The sequence below is a fragment of the Pogona vitticeps genome, chromosome 3 (genome assembly GCF_051106095.1).
Source record: "Pogona vitticeps strain Pit_001003342236 chromosome 3, PviZW2.1, whole genome shotgun sequence".
Classification (NCBI taxonomy): Eukaryota; Metazoa; Chordata; class Lepidosauria; order Squamata; family Agamidae; genus Pogona; species Pogona vitticeps.
In genome coordinates, this window is record NC_135785.1 from 109610917 (window position 1) to 109630988 (window position 20072).

Sequence of the window (20072 nt, forward strand, 5' to 3'; positions counted from 1 at the left end):
AAGCTAATGGTGGAGAACTACAGGCCCTGGTCCAGATGTAGCCTACTATAATCACCAGCCCTACCACTTCTCCTCCCTTCTGACATTTCCTTCTGTTTCTCCCTTCTGCTTCTTGGAACCCCATGGTCTCTTCTTACAGTCGTTCCACTTTTTTTCTGATGCAAAAACAATGGGCAGAGAAGATCACACAATGTCTAGTTTGGCCGCTTCGTAACGCCTTGAGTGTCTTGAAACAGCCACTTCTAGAGCTTCTCACCAACCACTTCCTGATGAAAGAGGGTGAGGAGCAGGATGATGTGTGCTCTGTTGGGAGCCCTCTCTTCCAGACACTTTTTTATTTTATTGGATACTGTATCATGAATGTTTAACATTTTCAGAAAGTAGGGCATTAACTCTGACTAATCAATTAATAAGAAACGTTGATATATGAAAGATCTTTCTCACCTTGTAATACTGTCCCATGTTGACTGCTGGAGGGGGATACTGTGCCGAGTTTTGCTGGTTCGGCATTCTTTGTCCAGGGTAGCTGGGAGACGTAAGGGGTCTTGGAGGGTTGGGAGCTGGATATTGACCAGGCTGGGATGGAAACTGGCTATTTGGTCCATACTGCTGGTTTCCATAATTTGGCTATTTTGTTAAAAAAAAAAAAAGACAATAAAAAAATAAACACATTTTTACTTCTTGTTCAATGCAGTTAGCGTGCATATTTAGGACATGAATACATTAGTATACATGTTAAAATTCACTTCAAACAAAAGCAGTCATAAGAAAATTTTCTGACTTTAATATACTTTTTTTCCTGACATTTTCAAACACTACATTAATTAGGAAACCTTAGATGAGTTGTTTCATTGTCAGCCTTTGCCAAATGCCAGTGAATGTCATCAGTCCAAAGAGAATGCAGAAGCGAAGGAACTGAACTCTCTGATTACATATAAAGAGGATGGCTCAATATTTTGTGGCCATTAAGAATTCAAAGGTGCTTAAATCTGACACGAACTGTCCCCACCATAAACAATGACATATAATGAACCCGCCTTCCATTACAGATTATACAACCCTACAAAAACAATGGTTCGTGATATACATGATATAAACACACGCAAAGCTTAATAGCAGAGCAGATTTCCTAGATCTAAAACACTAGGATGTTAAACATTACTCAGTTAACTATAGATTAATTCCCCAGCTAAAACAGACCAGTGTTTAGGATGAAATAATCTTAAGACTTCTCTGTGTGGAGTGTGTGCCAGTCTTGTATCTTGTTTCTGTACCTAAAGTACTTTTAAAAACCTCATACTTGGTACTCCTAGCAGCTCAGATGTTGATTTGCCAACTTCCCATTCATTGACTGGGTCTATTCTCACTGGGACTAATGACTGGACCGAAGCCCTAACCTTTATATTATTCAAGAGAACAGGACAGCCTTGGGAGGTACTCACCTCTCCTGGATATGGTCTCTTCATGCCTTGCATGGACAAAGACTGGGGGCGTGGGCCAGGGTAGGCTTGCTGAGGCATCCTTTGCCCGTGGTTGAAAGGACTCATTCCAGGTGGCCTGGGCTGGTTCATGCCCATAGGTGGCCCGCTCATATTGGAAGGCGTCATACCTGCTCCCATGGTTGCGGGATTCATGCTGCCCGGCATGGAAGCAGGACCACGAGGGCCAGGCTGGTTCATGAACTGGCTGTTGTAAGCCTGGGTTGGACCCATCTGGAAAGAGGAACAAACCTTCAACAGAAGAAAAAAAAAGAATAAAATGCGACATGCATTTAAAATGGGAGGGGGAGCCAAGCTGACGGGAGTCAAGAGATATGTCGCATTTTCAAATAAGAAATCTCTGTAGTTCCCCAGTCTCTCTTTTTATTTTGCTTTGCGATAATTGAAACTGGAATTCCAAAAGAAAATGAAAACCAGACAATGTTTAATTGTTTCCCAAGAGCTCTGAAAATCCTATGTTAAACGTTATTTCTACTGCGCAGCAGTGGTCCACAGTGTTCATCTGAGACATGGAGTCATTTTGAAATACCACAAAACAAATGAAAATGCAGATAAATGAGCAGATAGTCAATAGACCCAGATGCATGGAGTACAAAGATAAGTCTTTCAAACAAAAATGGCAATATATTGTAAGTTTGGTGAGACAGGTTGGAGAAATAGGAAGTGATGTGGAAGGGCAATGGGCAGTGAAATGTAAAGTTTTGCTATACTCCCACTTCTCAGTGGCATCTCACTCATTTAACCTCATACACCCACCCTTTCATTTCCACTAGCTCCTGCTTTCCCTGTCACTGCATCTTGTCTTATTTCAGTTAGGCACTTCAAGGAAGACTTGAATGATCTTCCCATCTAAGTTCTACGGATGTGTGAAAGGAGCCCCAGGGCCACACAGGCCTGGCCTGACTTCTGCCATGCCCAGTGACTATGTCCCAGCCTTACATCACTTGTAAAAAGGTGCCAAAGTATGCATTAGTGGTGTGCATATTTCTGCTCGTGAACTACAATACTCAGAATTCTCTAGGCAGTGTAGCTATTTTGCTTGAGGAATTTTAGAAGTTATAGTCCAGAAACACAGACATGGTTATCAGAAAACCTAGGGAGCCTTGTGATGCAATAGTTAAACTCAAGGCAACTACTGGGATCGAACTACTGGGATTGAACTCAGCACAGCAGTGCTGAGTTCAATCCCAGTAGTTTGATCCCAGTAGCTGCCTTGAGGTTGACTCAGTCTTCTACCCTTCTGATTTGTTGGGCTAAGTCATCCATATATTCCATTGATTCAAATAGGTCTACTCTAATGGTAACTTAGCAGGACATTCTCAGGAGTGACCCTACAGGTCGAAATCCCACTACGGCCCACTCAGCATAAGAAATCTGGGTATTTTCTTGGGCTATAAAAGGTAACATTAAAATCTTTTATTTTTATTAAACAAATCATACAAACATAAAAATGACACATAAAGAAAAGAAAAACCCTATCCAAATCATGCTCCCCTATACCAGAACCATTCGGGAGTTACAGCGATCTCCACCCACTTCTATGGAGCCCCATTCCCCTTCCAAAATTGCTTTGATTTGCGTCAGGAAATCTTTTCTATTGTTGTGAGTTTACCTACTTGTCCAATGTTTAGTCTGTCATTTAATTCTGTTGTTTCAGTAGTGATAGAGCTTCTTTGGACAGAAAGACATGTACTGTTGTTTAACAAACAAAGAAAACGCACCACTGTCAAGGTCCAGGAGAATATGAACTCAGTCCGTGACCTCATATACCTCAACCATAATTCCAACCCCACCAAATAAGGCATCAATTTGTTTGCTAGAATGGTTAAATATGTTTCGCAGAGCACCAATGAAATATCAGCAGCCTTTCAAGATCCTGCTTTTCAAGCAAAGAAAGAATCTAACTTACATTTTCCCAGGCTCCATGATTTTTAAATAGGTATACTGTTTTTTTCATTCAAAACTGAAATCAGATGGGAACTGCTCTGAGGTAGTCAGCTGTCCCTTCCAAAAATGGGTCTGGTTTTTGTTATTGCAAGCATGCCATCTACAAAACACGTAATAAGTGGGAGAAAGTAGATGTAACAGGATTGGACTGTTTCTCTTACCGGTCCATACTGATTCATTTCTTTATTCTGTGTTTCCTGAAGAGCTGCAACCGTTGCTGTGGCTGTAGCAGTGGCTGTGGCCGCAGCGGCTGCAACGGCAGCAGCAGCGGCGGCGGCAGCCGGTTGAGTGAAATCCGCAGGTGGCCTGGTGTGGGGTGGAATCCCCATCCCTGCTGGGTTATTAGGGCCTCCTGGATAGCTAGGGGAAATAAGCGAAATTAAAAGCAATCAGTCTTCAAATTTGTACGCTGGGGCCAGAAATAACACAATTTTGGAAAAATGTTGTGCAAAATAAAAGGCGGAGGTTATATACACGAAACCAATATTTGATAAGTTACCTTGATCAGAACAGAGTTCAGGGAGCATCAGCAAGTCAAACGCTGCTATGAATCTATTCTTACATGGTGCTCACTTCACAGAAATTATTTATTTTAGATAAATCCATTTCTTAATCTCAGCTACAGCAGAACCATTAAATGAACCGAACTTATTAAGTCTGTATTTATATAAATCCAATTGATTCAGTGGGTCTACTCTAATTGGGATCAACAACTGGATGCAGGTAAGTTTTTCTATTGATTTTTCTGCAGTCATGTCTAACACTGTTCCTTCAGCATCCTTGTCTCACCACTTTTTCCTTCCTTTTTTGAGAAAGAAGGAGCCTCCCTTGACAAGGAATTCATTTTTTCCATTTGCTAGTATAAAAATTCACAAGGGAGGTGCAGGTTTCTCCATAGGAACACTAGCAGCATGCCAGAGGTCTAATCAGACCTTTCTAGATCTGGACTGAGGCACAAATATTGCAGTATCTGTGCTTACATCTGAAACAAGGTCATGAATGTGTATGCAGATTTATGACATCATCAGGGCACACTGCAGTTTATGATATCATAAATCTACATACATATTCATAACTTCACCCAAGATTTAGTAAGCGGCCAAGGTCCAGAAAAAGCTTAGACACGCCAAATTATTTGCAAATGCCCAAAGTATATATTTAAGAAAACCATGAGGCAGGCCGGAATTGTTTCTGAATGAAGTAGATCATAACATATACATCTGAGATTTTTGTCACATGAATTTCACATGTGAATTTATTTAAAACGCTGTGATGACATAATTCTCTCAAGCACAATACTGAAGACAGTAAGATTCAGTAACAGAATTCATTTTCTCATTCAGAACAGCAACACTTATATCAATATTCTTCAGATACTAGCTTAGCAAAATGTTAATCACTGCTAAGCTTGTGGTTTGTATCACTATTTCAGTGTTAATTGAAACTTTATTTTAGGTGTTTATTAGAGTTAATTGATTGACCTAAGCCATTTGCAAATCATTTCCTGCTACTGTGATTTATCTTCCTTTAAGTCTTGATAGATTCACACCCACGCCCTGCAAATTACTATGCTACTTTTACAGGACATGGTTACTCTAAACTTGTGGAAATTTTTCATACTGAATCAAGCCTGCAACAAAAGCTGCTTTACCACACTATATACCATAAATCTGCAGACAAACGATCTCTTGTTTCAGCATAAAGATAAACCAGGTCTTCCTTGTATTGCTAACCATTTTCCTCCACTATTATTGTTGGTGCTGTTGCTGTAGGAAGGAGTGAATGTGTTTAAATCCAAGGCTACTGTTTCTTTATTGTGAGCATAAGGAAAAGTAGCCATCAATATTTTTACCAGAAAAGTTAAAACAGCAATAACCTAGCCAGTTTGAAAGGCAAAGGATTTGTAAGTTTTTTATGATTTCCAGATTTCTTCAAACATGGGAGAGAGAATGTCTGCTCAGCTCATTAAATTGGGTGTGGGCCTCAATTTTGTATTGTACTTCACTCTACTCACTGAGGGGAGCTCCATGAGTGACCAAACTGGTAATGACTTGCATTTATTCAAACACTGTATTTCCTTCACATTGTGGGACTGAATCTGCTACAGCAAGCTTCTTGAAAATTCAAGAGGAGCCAATGTTCAAATAAAAATGGAATTTCTCCAGTTTGAGACTTCTTAGTTCCTCACACTGAAGGAATGGGAGAAGGAGGGATGGAAAAAGCCGCCTAGAGTGGTCTTATAGGTCAGATGGGCGGAGTATAAATCAAATAAAAATTAATTAATTAATTAATTAATTAATTAAAATAAAATAAAATATGCAAACTCAGTGCTCAGTCCCAATCGCACCCAGTTTTGCCTCAACTGGCCAACTAGGAGCAACAGTTGCTTCCATATACTGTACATGTATGTACACAAGCAGGAATTTATTACACAAAACACAACTAAGACCACTGGTTATGTCTGGCTTTAAGAATGGATCAGCTAAACTCACAAAGAACAGATTTACCAGATCTAGCTAATAGACAATGGACAGTTGAACAGCTCCTCCGTTTACATAAGAAGTATACTACTGAAATCTGGGTGCGGAAAATAAATAACAAACAGCAATGACTACCATCATGTTCTGTTAGTGCCTTTCCCAGAGGCAGACTGACCACTAATGGAAAAAGAATGCTGGAGGAGAAGGCATATATCTGGATACAGCAGGGAAATCTTTATCCTTATGAGTGAAGTCCAAGAATCATAGAATACATGGCTCTGTTCTCTATGCCAATTCTGCTCAAAACAGATCCACCTCATGCTTTCGATTCAGCAACTGGCTAAGCAAGTTCTATTCCACACATGCTGGATTTACCTTCCTCCAAAGCCTCCATTTCCTGGATAATTAGGCCGTCCGTACATGCCCTGCTGTATATATGGCTGATTAGAGCCTGCCTTGGCTGAGAACTGCTGCTGCTGGCCAGCAAATTGAGGGGAATTCATGCCAGGATTGTTGGTCGTCATCCCAGAAGCCATGGGATTTCCTGCTGGGTTCATTGGATTGTTAGCATTTGCCATGGGATTTCCCAGCACCTAAGAGACAGAGAAGGGGGGAGAAGGGAAAGAGAAACAGAGATTGTCATATTGTCTTGACATGAGCACAGTTGGAGTATTAAGAAAGTATTCAGTTTTGTTTGAGAGAAGTGAAGTAACAACAGAAAAGATCACAAGAGGAGACACCCAACTACTTATGAAGTGTGCAAGAGGTGTGGAGAAGTTTTAAAGTTGCAGCCTGACTGTGGCATTCACCCCTCGTGCCCCCCTGCTTGACCGTCAAGGCTCAGAGCACTCAAAGAAAATAATCCCCTCTTTTACACTGCTGCCACCAGGTGTTCACCAAATCACCATTACTTCAGGAAAATGAAGATTCAGTTCCACACTTCAAAGTCTTTTAAATATAACTTTTTTTAATTGATTACAGAAATTGATAGTGATTCATGAATATCTTCTATAGGTAAATTTATTATTAACAACAATCTTCTATTTGATAATACACTCCTAACTAAGCACCTCTCAGATTTCCCCAAACTTCACACTCTATCTCCTTCTCCACTCTCCTCATACTCTGACTCTGACTGACTGACCCTCTCTCAGGCTCCACCTCTCAGCAACATGAATATGCATGAACAATTAACATAACAGAACATGAACCATTGACATAATAAAGGGGAACGCTACACTGACCTTGTAATAGAACCAGATCTGCCGAAGGAACAGACATGATAGATACAGTAACAACATACAACCACTTGCTCTCAAAAGGATGCTGCTTCTTTCTTTCTGATGATTTTATTGTGTTCTTCAGGCAACAAAGTCTAACCAAATTAGTATACAACTAAATGGATGGCACAACCAGACTGCATCTGTTGCTCCTTCCTCCTCCCTCATTTGCTTTTTTTTCTCAAGATAACATGTACACATTTTACCAGTTACATTCTGGAAGATACGGAAAAATGGGGCTGATGAAATGGGGGAAATCTCAAAGGGAAATCTAGACAAGTATAACAGTGCTGACAACTCTGGTAACAGCACACATTACATTATATATTTGTGAAAGGCTTTGTATGTAGCGTTTGTGCATGTGCATGCATGCTTGGCTTTTATAGGAAGCTACCTTAATCAGATCCTCAGCCCATCTTACCCAGTACTGTTAATTAGCCAGTAGTAGCTCCTCCCGTTCCAGGCAGGATTTTTTCCTCACACTTCCTGGAGATCCCTGATGTTTTCTGCCACTGATCCCATATACTTCCAACAAATCAGATGAGCATTGGTGTACGAAAAGTGCAAAAGAAGACAACCCAAGAGCCTGGCTCTGCGCATAAGACAGGTTCCTACTTTCATATTCCTTTTGTTTAGTCTTGTCTCATCTTTCTCTTGGCACTCCCAGGAAGAGGCCAGGGTAGATAAAAATACAGTACTGTAAATGTTTTTTTTTTTTTTAAAAAAACCCAAATTGATTTAAATCAAGATTTAAATTTTAAAAAACATGATCTTAAAAAAATTTAAATTGTCACAATGGAAGAGGCTAAGCCAAATACTGTTTCTGAGTCCCAATCCCCCTTTCGTCACTCACCAACGTGCTTTTTATTTACAAAGCAAGAATGGTGTACTTCACCATTTTCAACAACAGAGGATACCGAACTAGTGCCACATAATTGTAAGTATCCACTCTTGCTTCAGAGCATAAGGAACGCCTTCTAGAATTAGATCAAGATCTATCCAGTGCAGCATAATTAAACAATAAAAATAAGTCTAAGCCATGAGCATGCGCTGAGGTCAGCAGGGTTTCCTGAAAGTCTGCTGTCTGTATGAAAATGTCTTATAGCTTACAACAGTGGCATGGTTGCTTCTCCAAGCCAACCTCAGGACCCAAAATATAATTCTTCAGCCTTCTTCTGTTGTGGCATGTGATGGGATTGTTCCACCTTACCTGACCCGCCCCCAAAGGATTATTAAGGAGAGGAACCAACAAAAGGGAGCTTACCTGGCTCTGAGACGTATTAGTCACACCCCATACCGTAGTGACCACAGAGAGGGAGCCTGGTGGTTGATTGGTGTTTTGCTGCCAAGGGACAGAATCATAAGGGAAAGACCCATCACTGCAACAAAAAACCAAGGTAGGGGAAGAGACACATACAGGAGATAAAGTCACACTTTATTATTCAAATGAATTCTTGGGTTGAGTGGGAAGAGCAATCTTCTAATTTTTCAGCAGATTCATTCCCCCCCCCCAAACAACATACTAGCTTGGTGAACTGCCTGACAGTGATAACATTTACAAAGTTAATAGTTTCTGTTTGGTTGCAAGAAGAGCAATTGCTTTTGCATCAGCGAAGGGGAGAAATACATTTGACAGTGAAGCACAAAATGCATATGACAATGATTATGGAGGTGAATGGCAATGAAATTAGTTGAAGCATGAAGAGTTCCACTTTTGCTACCTGCAGAAGTGGCAGATGGCGATACGTTCTTGGAAGTGGATTTTTAGGAACTGAAGCAACTGTGTGAAGCCAAAGTGGATGCTTGGATACATTCGCCTTGCCAATGTCATTTATTTTTTAAGCTCCTGAGCCACCACGGCTTTAGCTCTCTTGTTCCACTTCAATCAAGTCTAGACTCCAGCCCTTTCTGCCTGCCCTGCATCACAGCAGTCCTTTTAAGGAACAGCAATTACTGGGTGAATTAAAATTAGAATTCAGAGGGCATCCTGTCACACACTGCGTAAGTAGCACACCAATAACACTATTAGTGAACTAGTATTCTGTATTAGAGCTGCTGTCATGTAAAGGCAGCTATACAAACCAGGACATCCTGGTTAAGTTTTTCCTCCGCAGTATATATTTACTTGTGGCCTTCCGCGAAGGACTTTCTCTCTTTCTTATCTTCAGGCACCCTCCCCCACCTCCTACAATCTACAGCTTGAGGATAACAACACTGACACCTTATGGGGCCTGTTGTAGGCATACACACCTTAAGCACTTTGTAAAATGTTAGGCACCCTGAAAGCTCAAAAAGTGTTACAGAAATGCTTCCTTTATTATAATAACAATAAAAAACCCCAATGTATTAAAATTACACATTATGAACCAGGATCATCTGCTCGCACTATTTATATCCCACATATGTGGGAAATAAAATCTGCAATTAGTAGTCACGATTAACTCCCATCACAAGCACAGTCTACACCTATGGATGTTTTCCAACATGACTCAGGAAATCCCTGTCCTACCCTAAACCCACCTAAAAATATGACAGATATGCACACAGTCAGTATGCAGGTAGGTTGAGAGATCTCTGCTTGCTTTCTCGCATCAGCCACAGAAGAGGGCAGGACATTATATATAGGGTATCTCTCTGAGATTCCATCATGCTGTCAAAGTATCCCCTGCCAAGTTGAGGTTAAGGGACAGAGCTGTGCTAAGTTGTATTGGAACTCTCCATGTACAGGTGGACTTGAAGTGTGAACAGATCATGCACACAACTATCATGCACTATACCCTGTATAGGTTTGCACCAGAAGTACTACATTCGTTAGTACTTTTCCCCCTCAGTACCAATCACCTACAGACTGTTCATTTTCTTTCAAGCATATTTATTCTGAATTAGCTGTTAAACATGCATATCACATATTTTACAGTTAAAAACATGTCTAAGCCACTAATATAGGAATGTTAAGGTAACATTTTTAGTGTGACAACATTTATGCATCAAATGACATTTATTGTATAGATGGATACAATGTTAAGGGCAAATTTGAAAAACCAGAAATGTGTTGGAGCAAAGTGAATATTTTTTCCTTGAAATATGATTTCAAGATTTGTTAACTTTTATTGCTAGTGTTTCTAATGCTAGAATATATTTTAGGGTGCAATCACATAGTGGACAAACACATGATGGAACCATCTCTGCTCAATGAAGAGGTTATTCTGATACCTGGGAATGAGAGTATGCCTGGTAATTAAAAATCTCCAGTGAAGTTTTTGTTGTTCATCAAAGGGAGACCCAATTGTAATAAAAGTTTGCAATAATAAAATTGACTAATAAGACCTTATCAGTTGAAAATGAATGATGAACAAGGACACACGCAACAATATAAATGGCAAAAATAAACAGACATCATCAAGAATTTTCATTTTGAAGGCATCCCTTTAAAATGGAAGTTTTTCATGACTGGAAGGGAGGGGATGCAACGGCAACAGAAACACAATTTAAAGAACATGTTAGAGTCTTTCTACAGAAGATTCATCTTAAATCAGTCTGAACAGACATTGAACTACAACAGAATATGTGTGTAACAAAGCTCTCCTCAGGAGGATGGTCTTTCTGTGGATCACTTACTAACCCAATAAACCCTCAAGCACTGACTTCTAACTGGGGTGTTTGTATCCTCCCAATAATGTGAAGAGGTATGCACCAAAAGGCACTACTGCTATGCTGGTTGTTGTTTTGGGGTGGGGAAAGAAAGAGAAAAGAAAGAGAGAGAAAGGGAAAAATTTAAAAGTAGCCTCCATTTTATGGGCTGGGGTTCAAGATTATCTTAAAACACTGAAGACAAGCATTTTGATACATCCTGATACATATAATTAGGTTTAGCTGTAATGAAGTTACTGCTTCTCCTTAGGTTTGAAAATGTTATATTTGTTCATGGCTGGCCTCTCATTCCCAGATGGAACTATGTCCAGGGAAGACTATATTCTGGGGCTGTGATCCTCAGCAGACAAGACAGAAAAATGTGCCATTGTGAATGTTGAGACTTGGTAGAGAGTATATGTGCTCAAATCAGGATGCCAGTTTTACAGCACAGTCTGATGATGTGGAAACACTGGAGCAAAATCCCTCCACTGACAGCACAGCAAAATGTAAAAAAATTAAACACACTACAAGATCAAGAATATAACATTTACTAGGACCCAGCTAGGACCTAACCTTCCTTCTTGGGCTGGAATCAGATGTAATGCCAACTGACATTTCTAAGCTCTAGCTGTTCTTCGTCTCCTGACAGAATAATTTGCAAGGGAGAAGGTCCAAAAATGGGAAGAGTGCTTAACATTTTCCTAGACTAAAAATGTTTTTCCCCACCCCATGACTCTCTCCAGTTGGGGTTCAGGCCCATGTTTTTACCACATGTATAGAATGTTGCCTGTGGGAAAACTAGTCCAAGGAGGGTATCTGTGACGAGGAAAAGAGAATATGGCAGAGGAAAAACTCCCACCTTCTTTCCTCTCCTACATATCACATCTTAGCACTAGTAGCAGAGAAACTTTTGGAAATCCAAATTTGTAGCATAGTATGTAATTCCAGACTAAGCCTCTTAGTGGCTCTATAAGCTGGGTTTTCCTAATGTCTTTATAGTACATTCTGGTGTCACAGATATAAACATAAAAGTGGTGCTTTTCCAGAGTCTGCAGTCCCTCTTCAAAACATCCACATTTAAAATGGCTTCCTTCCTTTATATCCTAATCTTGTTTTCACCTACAAGGTAATAATAATATTTCTAAGAGTAGTTTGCTGTGGTCTCTCACTAACAAGACACATTGTGAATATACACACTTTCAAAACCTACTTAAAAACCCAGTAGCCAGGGACCTGAAGCTAGAAATCTATAGTTAGCCCTTGAGTCACTGGGTACATACAGAATGTCTCTCCAGTTCTCAGCATCAAAGCTGCATCTGTAGAGTATAAATAACAGTGACCCATTTCATTGTACAGTTAACATGAGAAATGCCAAGGTTTAATGCTAGGGAAGGCTATATGTCTCAATTATTAATTACTATCCTTCCACATCTGACAAGGTATTGTTACTCAGATACGGGTGAAAATCTTGCAGTTATTTTCTATTATCCTTGGCATGTTTCTACTTTGCCTTTCCATTCATACAAGATGCAGCTTCCTGCAGTGGCTACCTCAGGCTTTGGGTATCATTAAAGGGTAGCCAATTCTTACTTGTTATATATTTATCTAAACTCCATGGGAGAGATGCTTGTGGCATTTTCTACCACAGGTGCCGGAACAACTTGGTGGCCTTGGACATTATGCACATGAGGAGGTGGGGTGGGATGGGATAGGATTTGCTGCTCCGTCTCAGGCAGCAAAATGTCTTGGGCAAGCTCTGTCAACACTGAAACATTAAGCAGGGACTTATCAGAGGAATAAAAATGAGGTGTTTAATTCACTACACCACAGAACACTGCTGAATAGTTCTCATGTGCCACAAAACCTGGGAAGTACTAGCTATTTTTTAACCTACTGATCTATATGAAGTATCCCTCCTTGTGGCTGATCCACAAGGGACAAGGGAGTCTTTTACAGCCTATTTCAGAGCCTGGCTCTATAGCGCAAGCTGTAGAGACTCACGCTTTCAGCTCTGGAGGTCCCCGTTTCAATCTCTGGGGTCTGTCAAGATGGCAGCCGTCACATATGCACCTATGAATCAGAAGGGAAAGTGTAGGTCCAGAATAAAAAAATGAAAGCCCTAACAATGCACATCCTCACAATTGTATCATCTAAATCCTGAGGCTAATTTTCACTTTTATATCTCCTTCGGGCAATGGACACATACACATTCATACGCATACAAATATTTGCCTTTCTCGTTGTAGCCCCACTTCACTTGACTTACAGTTCATTCTTGCTATCAAACGGCAAAATTGCAGAACCATTTAATATTAAATTCTAATCACAAATCTAATTACATTGCTAGTATTTGTTATATAACAACCAACACATGAAAAGTTATGCTTGAATCCTGATACGGCCTAATAATAGACCTACATTACTGTAATATGGGGGACCTGAAGATGGCACTGCAAACATCGTTTTTACATTGAGCTATCCACTGTAAGACACAGGATTTCTCTTCCATTATCATGACATCATCACATCCAGAAGATGTCATAAATCCACTGGAGCAATCCTTGAGGGTGATCTAGAACTTCCAGGACAGCACCACACACAGGAGCAGGCTGGCCTGCAGATCACTCCAAAAGGTCCTGGGTCCTTGGGGGAAAGGGCTGTGGAATGGAATGCATACTGAGAAGAAGTAGGGGATTCCCTTCTGGAGGTGAAAAAAATAAAGGCTATTCCTCATTTTCAGAGAGCCGCCACGTAAGAACCCAGGATAGGCTGGTGACCATGTGGAGGAATGCCCACTTATAAAGAAGACTCTTCATGAATAAAGGACTTCTTATGAGCAATGCCTTCCTCAAAATCAGGACTTATATTTGATTGTCTATAATGTTCTATACCTGAGTCTTGGGCAGAGCTTGAGAAACTTAGTCATGGGAAGTTGCTAGAACAGTGTCTGTGTAGCTTGCTACCTACCCCTTGGCTTTACTACAGAAGTGGAGAACTCTTTCTGGCTTGTGGGCTGAATTCTAGCAGTAGACAGAACAGATGTAGATCTTATCCATTCAAACCAGCACAACAGCTTTTAGGTAGGCAAAACATGCAAATAAGAGCTGCTGTTTCACACCAATACGTCCTGGTCTTCAAGCCAGAAATCACTTCCATGCAAAACCTTCAGGTGGACTACGTTCATGGGTAAGGAATAGTTCTCTTCTGTTTGACTAGACTCAATGACCTCTGCATTGGGATCTTCTTGCCTGACTACCTCTTTAGGCCCTAATGGCTTAGAACCATGGACTGTCCCAGTTTTCCTTCTGGAATCCTTATAGTCTTAGATTTGTCTGGACCAGAGCAGTAGCATATAACAGTGTGGATAAGGATGGGACGACACATGAAATAGTGACACCACAACCCAAGGCAGCTATTTCTACATCTTATAGAGGAAATGGAAAGAGGTCAGATCAGGAATGGTGGTGGTGGGGCATCTCCATCTTATTCGCAGTATTTAGGCCTGCCTTAAGACACAAGTGGAAACTTCTGAAAGAATTATTGGATTTGATGTTGAAACCTGTGTAATATATGTGAACTGATGTTGGGAGAGCTGAAATTCTGAAAGATCTCTGCATCTTTTAAGAACACTATTAATCTCAGAATATTGTCACAATGCTGTACACTAACTAGTTATCAGCCCCAACACAGAAGGAAGTAATGTAGGTATTAAAATAATTGAAAAGAGCAAGAGTTAATTGCAACTCTTTGAAGATTAAGCTCATGGCTGGTGCCAAAGGTTGTTGGCTCAAGTCAGACTAATGCTTGAGTGCAGAGCACTTTTAAAAGCCTAGTGTGTTGATTACTGCTATCATTTCTGTTCTTTGTGCCCAGGAAGGCTGGGCCTAAGCTGCTCTCTGGAACAAAATAAGAAGTAGTTAATATCTTAGACACTTAGTTTGGTGCATGAGTATATCAATTTAATTAACACTAAGCTTTCTGGGGGCTTCAGTCAAAAGTTTTTCCCAGCCCTGTTACTTGATATGCTGTACATGGGGGTGCCAATGACAGAAACTAGATCCTTTCGCAGCAAAAAGCTTCTGAATGATTGTCAGCCCCCTAAAATAAGCATGGAGATTAGGGGCTAAGACAAAACTAGAAAAGGAAGACATAGGCAATGGGAAGAACCAAAGAATCACTAGGATGGCACTGGCCCAGCTATATGTGGCTGTTGGATCCAAGAGATTGTCACAGGTGGTCAAAGAATTTGCCAGTCATTTCTCTCCTTGTAAGCTAATGAAAGTTGTGAGCCACCTCCAACAGGATGGAGTAAAGATGGATTTTAAGGGCAAATCATTGTTTAAAATGATTTTGTTCTAAAGAAGATTTGAGTCTTAAATCATTTAGACTAGATAAGTCTAAAGTAATCCAAATCATAAGCATGGGGTTTTGGGTTTCTTTTCACTACAACTATCAGAATTCAGCAGGAAATCTTCCGGCTAGAATTTTGGTAGCTTCACAGTCTCAGAAGAGTTTCAGGATTCTCACCTGTTCCTTGCCAAGGGTCTCTCTGCAATGATGTCCATTAAGTATGGAGAAGGATATAGACTGAGCTTTCATCATTCCATGGCAGCTGCAAAGCATTAGGGGACAGTATCTCTCTGTTCATTAGGCCCTGTAGAGCAGGGGTCCCCAAACTTTTTCACCCCGCAGACCAGCTAGGGAAGGCGGGGCACCCCCTGCACTTGTGCGCATGTGCGACTGAGTGCCAGCGCATGCACAAACAGCAGCGCTTGTGTGGGCACTCTCGCATGCATGTGCAAAAGGTGGCACAGCACTTGCACAGGCTGGAGTGCGCGCACATGTGCAAATCAGCTGTGCAGGGGTGAGTGCGTGCAGAGGGGAGGTCTGTCTTCGTGGCCCAGTCCGGCTCAGGCCACAGTCTGGCACCAGGCCACGGACCGGGGGTTGGGGACCTTTGCTGTAGAGGATACCTCTCAAGAAACTATCAGTCCCAATAAACTCATTGGCCGAAATGCTGTTGCTTAGTTCAGTAAACTGTACTGTACTCATTGAATCAACAGGGATTTGGTGGGTCAACTCCATCAATTTCACTGATTCAAATGGGCCTACTTTAAATGTGACTTATTTTAGCAAAAATAACTTATGTTGTAGACAAGAGACTACTGTTAGGGCAGTATATGGAAGAACAGAAAGATTTCCGAAAACCAAAGGTGTCAGACAAGGGTGTATTTTTGTCTTCCTATCTGTTCACTCTATATGCAAAATATATACGGAAAGCTGGATTACACTCAAATGATAGTGTGAAAATTCATGGAAAAAATATTAATTTAAGATATAAAGATGAAACCATATTACAGTGGTGCCCCGCATGACAACGATAATTTGTTCCACTGAAATCGCTGTTAAGCGAAATCGTCATCAGGCGAAAACAGTTTCCCCATTGGAATGCATTGAAACCCATTTAATGCATTCCAATGGGGAAAATACCTAGTCATCCAGCGAAGATCGCCCATAGGGAAGCCATTTTGTGAGCGCCAATCAGCTGTTAAAATGGCTGCCCTGCGAAGCATGGGTCCAGAAAACACAGGGCAGCTAAGCCGACGATCGTTGGAAAAAAATCATCGTCTTGTGAACAAACGGTTTGCGAAGCATGGACCAAATCGTCGTCAAGTGGAAATCGTCCATAGGAATGACTGTTTTGCGAATCGCTATACCGATTGCAAAAAGTCATCATAATGCAGATTCGTCATTCAACAGGGTCATCGTCTAGCGAGGTACCACTGTACTGGCCAAAAGTTGAAATAACCAACTATTGATGAAGGTGAAAGAAGGCACCAGAAAAGCAAAAATCATGACTGCAGAAGAATTACACAACTTTAATGTTGACAATGAAGAAACAAATTTGTTCAAGATTTCCTGTACTTCAGTTATCAATCCAGATGAAGAATGTAGCCAAAAAATCAGAGGAAAACTGAGGGTGGCTATGAAGGAACTAGAAACGATCCTGAAGTATTTAAATATGTGACTGAAGACTAAGACCATCCATTTTATTACACTCCTAATTACAAGTATGGATCTGAAAACCGCATGGCGAAGAATGCTGACAGGAAAAAAAAGTCAAGTCATTCAAAGCATAGTGTTGAAGAGCTTTATGAACACCACAGAAAGCCAAAAAAGTCAGACAAGTGGGTGCTAGATCCTGCTGCTTCATCTTCCTGGCATTATTGTGTTTTCCACAATAATGCTAGGAAAAGTGGAAGATCAAATGTTGGATGGATTGACTTGAGGATGAATAGGCTTGAGATTACAAGATGCGAGCAAAACTGTTAATGACAAGACTTTTTGGAGGTTACTAATCATAGTTGCCATAAATTGGAAGCAACTCAACAACGCATAACAATAAGAACATTATATTATAGCAACTTACTAAAGTGTAATCTTTCACCACAGTACTCTAAACTTCCCACAGCTTATGCCACAATAAATTCCTTAGTCTTTAAAATCAATTTAAACTCTAAAGAAATATAAATGAACACAAAAGAAAACCTAATCTGGAAGACTTAGTACATATCACAGGGCCTGGCCTAATGAACTGCTGCGCAAAAGGCTTCTTGGTAGGTTATCTGCCTGCTTACTTGTAGTCTCACGTTTTTCCAGGCAGCTCAGGTTACTTATACGTAACATACATGTAAAATGTACACAGGTAAAGGTCTCACAATGGACAGTACCATACCATGTTCTAGCTTACTCTCATAAAGTTATCCATTGGTTAGAATTTGATGGTGGTACACAGACTGTATCCCTATCAAAATCACATCTATTCAGCCCAAAGGAGGACTGACAACAAGGTTTGGGTGGAGGTGATGGCATATAGTATGATGATGGGGGCATGAAGCAAAGATAAAGCAGAACTACACAGAGGCTTGGAGATGTACTGGGTAAAAGGAAAGGAATAAATTATAGTGGTAGGAACTGTTGGGAGGAAGAAATGCCGAAGGATGTTGGAGACTGGGGATGAAGCAGCAGCTGAGTATGAAGGTACTGTACCACAGCTATTAAGTTTTAGAAAAATGGCCAATTATTATGTTCATATATATTCCTCAATGATTCTGCTTTACAAGTTTTCACTCACAACCTTCTGTTGCATTTCTACAGTTTGTCACAAGCAAATTATCAACAAAAATATCCTCCCATTTTGGTAATGACATCCCACATACCTTTGAGCTGTTAAAAATCTGAAGGAAAGGAAGTGACAGATTTTGTCTGGGTATGTATTGTTTTATTTATTTAACATTTAGAATACTTTTCAAGTGCAAGATACTTCCCAATCCTACTAAGAGCAGCAGTGAAGAAAAGTCATGGTACAGAGACAAGAGCATGAACACACCAGGCTTCAATAAATCAATTATCCCCTGATGTCTACCCCCTTATTTGCAAGTTTTAAAATGCCATGGCACCAAATCCAATTGAAGAAAACTGCGTAAATAAAGGCAAACATGCAAGCAGCTTTCCTCTCTTGCTTGCTGTCCAAGGATGCAGCTTTTATTTTCTTGACCAGAGGAGGCAAAATAGTGCCATGGGCAAACAGCTACATAGGCAGAATCACCTGCACAACTGCCCATCCACGCTACATGGATGAAATAATACTCCAATTCAAGATTTACATGTTGCAGAATTCAAATGTTTCCGTAACTCACAGTGCATCTGGGGAAGCATGCTCTTCTAAAGAGCTTCTCCCTTTACATGTTCAACTAGGTACGTACTTTTATTAGATTTCTAAAATTTGTGGGATATGAACTTCAGTTGACTTCATCTCATCAAATAAATAAATAAATAAATAAATTCATCTCAACTATACACACCTAAACCTTTTGTTGAAAATGTCACAGAATATACACTTCCATTTGTATCCGAGTTAAGGATAATGTGTCTCTTAACTATGCCTGTTTTAAGAACACAAAAGTTCTGGATGGGACACGGAAGCCCTATCAAAGCACTCAAGAAAAGCTTAATTTGAAAAAGTGGAGAGACTTCTAATCCTGCCCTCTTCCTATCACTGCTTCCAAATGAAAACAGACAGTCTCAGGAGGAAAGCTTCTTTGGGCCAGCGACTCAAAGAGAGCAGGAATCTTGCTCACACTTTCAGAGGAATCCTTTCGGAATGACTTACCGTATTTTTCGCACCATAAGACGCACTTTTTTCCCACAAAACAGGGGGGTGGAAAGTCTGTGTGTCTTATGGAGCGAAGAAAACAGATTATATTTTCCTGTTTTCTTCTCCTAAAAAAATTGGTGCGTCTTATGGAAAGGTGCATCTTATGGAGCGAAAAATACGGTAAGTATCTTAACACCGTACATATCTGAGAAATGCAACTTTAAGAAAGTCAAGGTTACTTGGAGAGCCTCTGGTGTACTGCCTGCCTTTGCAAGGTGAGAGATCCACAAGAAAAACATTTCTCAGGGAGCAGGCTCATCAGCGACTCATTTTAAATACATTGTATGTATGCTAAATATGATTTGTTTCCTCCTTTTCTCCCTCCTGGAGGTTGTAGGTCATCATAGCTATTTTGATTTTGGATATGGCGGCTCAGTACAATGATGTTTGATATTGTGCAGCACTGAAACTGGATTCCCAGGATTTTCAGCCAATACTGTACGTTCTTCTCCTTCCTGGACTTCTCTTCCTGTTTATTTTACACTGAATGATCAGCTGTAACAATCTATACCTTTTGTTTCTCATTACATAATCAAACTAATCCAGCCTTTTCCATTTTATGTGCTTTATGATTTCTTGGCCTTTGTTTATCTTCGTATGCCAGACATTCAGTTATAATGCATGGGAATCATCACCCACAAAAGTGAGATATATAATTATCTAACAACCACAATATTAATAGTAACAAATGACTTGTTCTCAAAGTCTGAATTATTGCTATACTGGGATGGGAATGTAGGTGAAAATGAATTTTTCTCTAGGCAAGGATGGTAGTGACCAGGTTTGCCAGAAGGAATTATCTTCCATTGCAATACATGGATGGGCTCATTTGCACCACTGTCTTAATGTATGTGTCCTCTATGCTCCTTTCTGCAGGGAGCTGTTCTTGCCTTACAGAGGTGGATTTGGACAGTCACAGCGCCAGCCCAAGGTATTTTGATGCCCAAGGCACAGTTTCACATGAAATGGAACTCACTATGAAGTTCTTGTGCAAAACTCACTGAAACAAAGGGGA

The 20072-nt window shown here is 40.4% G+C and overlaps 1 protein-coding gene across 25 annotated transcripts in view; it reads right to left on the reverse strand.

The window, feature by feature from the left end:
• The window catches only part of ZMIZ1 (zinc finger MIZ-type containing 1), a 458362-nt gene that overhangs the window by 39417 nt on the left and 398873 nt on the right, over nucleotides 1–20072 (reverse strand). For 17 of the 25 annotated variants that reach the window (XM_078391048.1, XM_078391052.1, XM_078391054.1 and 14 more), the window contains 6 exons: nucleotides 12841–12909; nucleotides 8471–8585; nucleotides 6302–6519; nucleotides 3608–3806; nucleotides 1443–1730; nucleotides 445–627 (listed from right to left, as the gene is read on the reverse strand). In XM_078391048.1, coding sequence (XP_078247174.1) covers nucleotides 445–627; nucleotides 1443–1730; nucleotides 3608–3806; nucleotides 6302–6519; nucleotides 8471–8585; nucleotides 12841–12909 — 1072 coding nt within the window. The remainder of the gene's footprint in view (nucleotides 1–444; nucleotides 628–1442; nucleotides 1731–3607; nucleotides 3807–6301; nucleotides 6520–8470; nucleotides 8586–12840; nucleotides 12910–20072) is intronic. The other 8 variants (XM_078391059.1, XM_020802532.3, XM_078391060.1 and 5 more) reach the window with 3 other exon arrangements.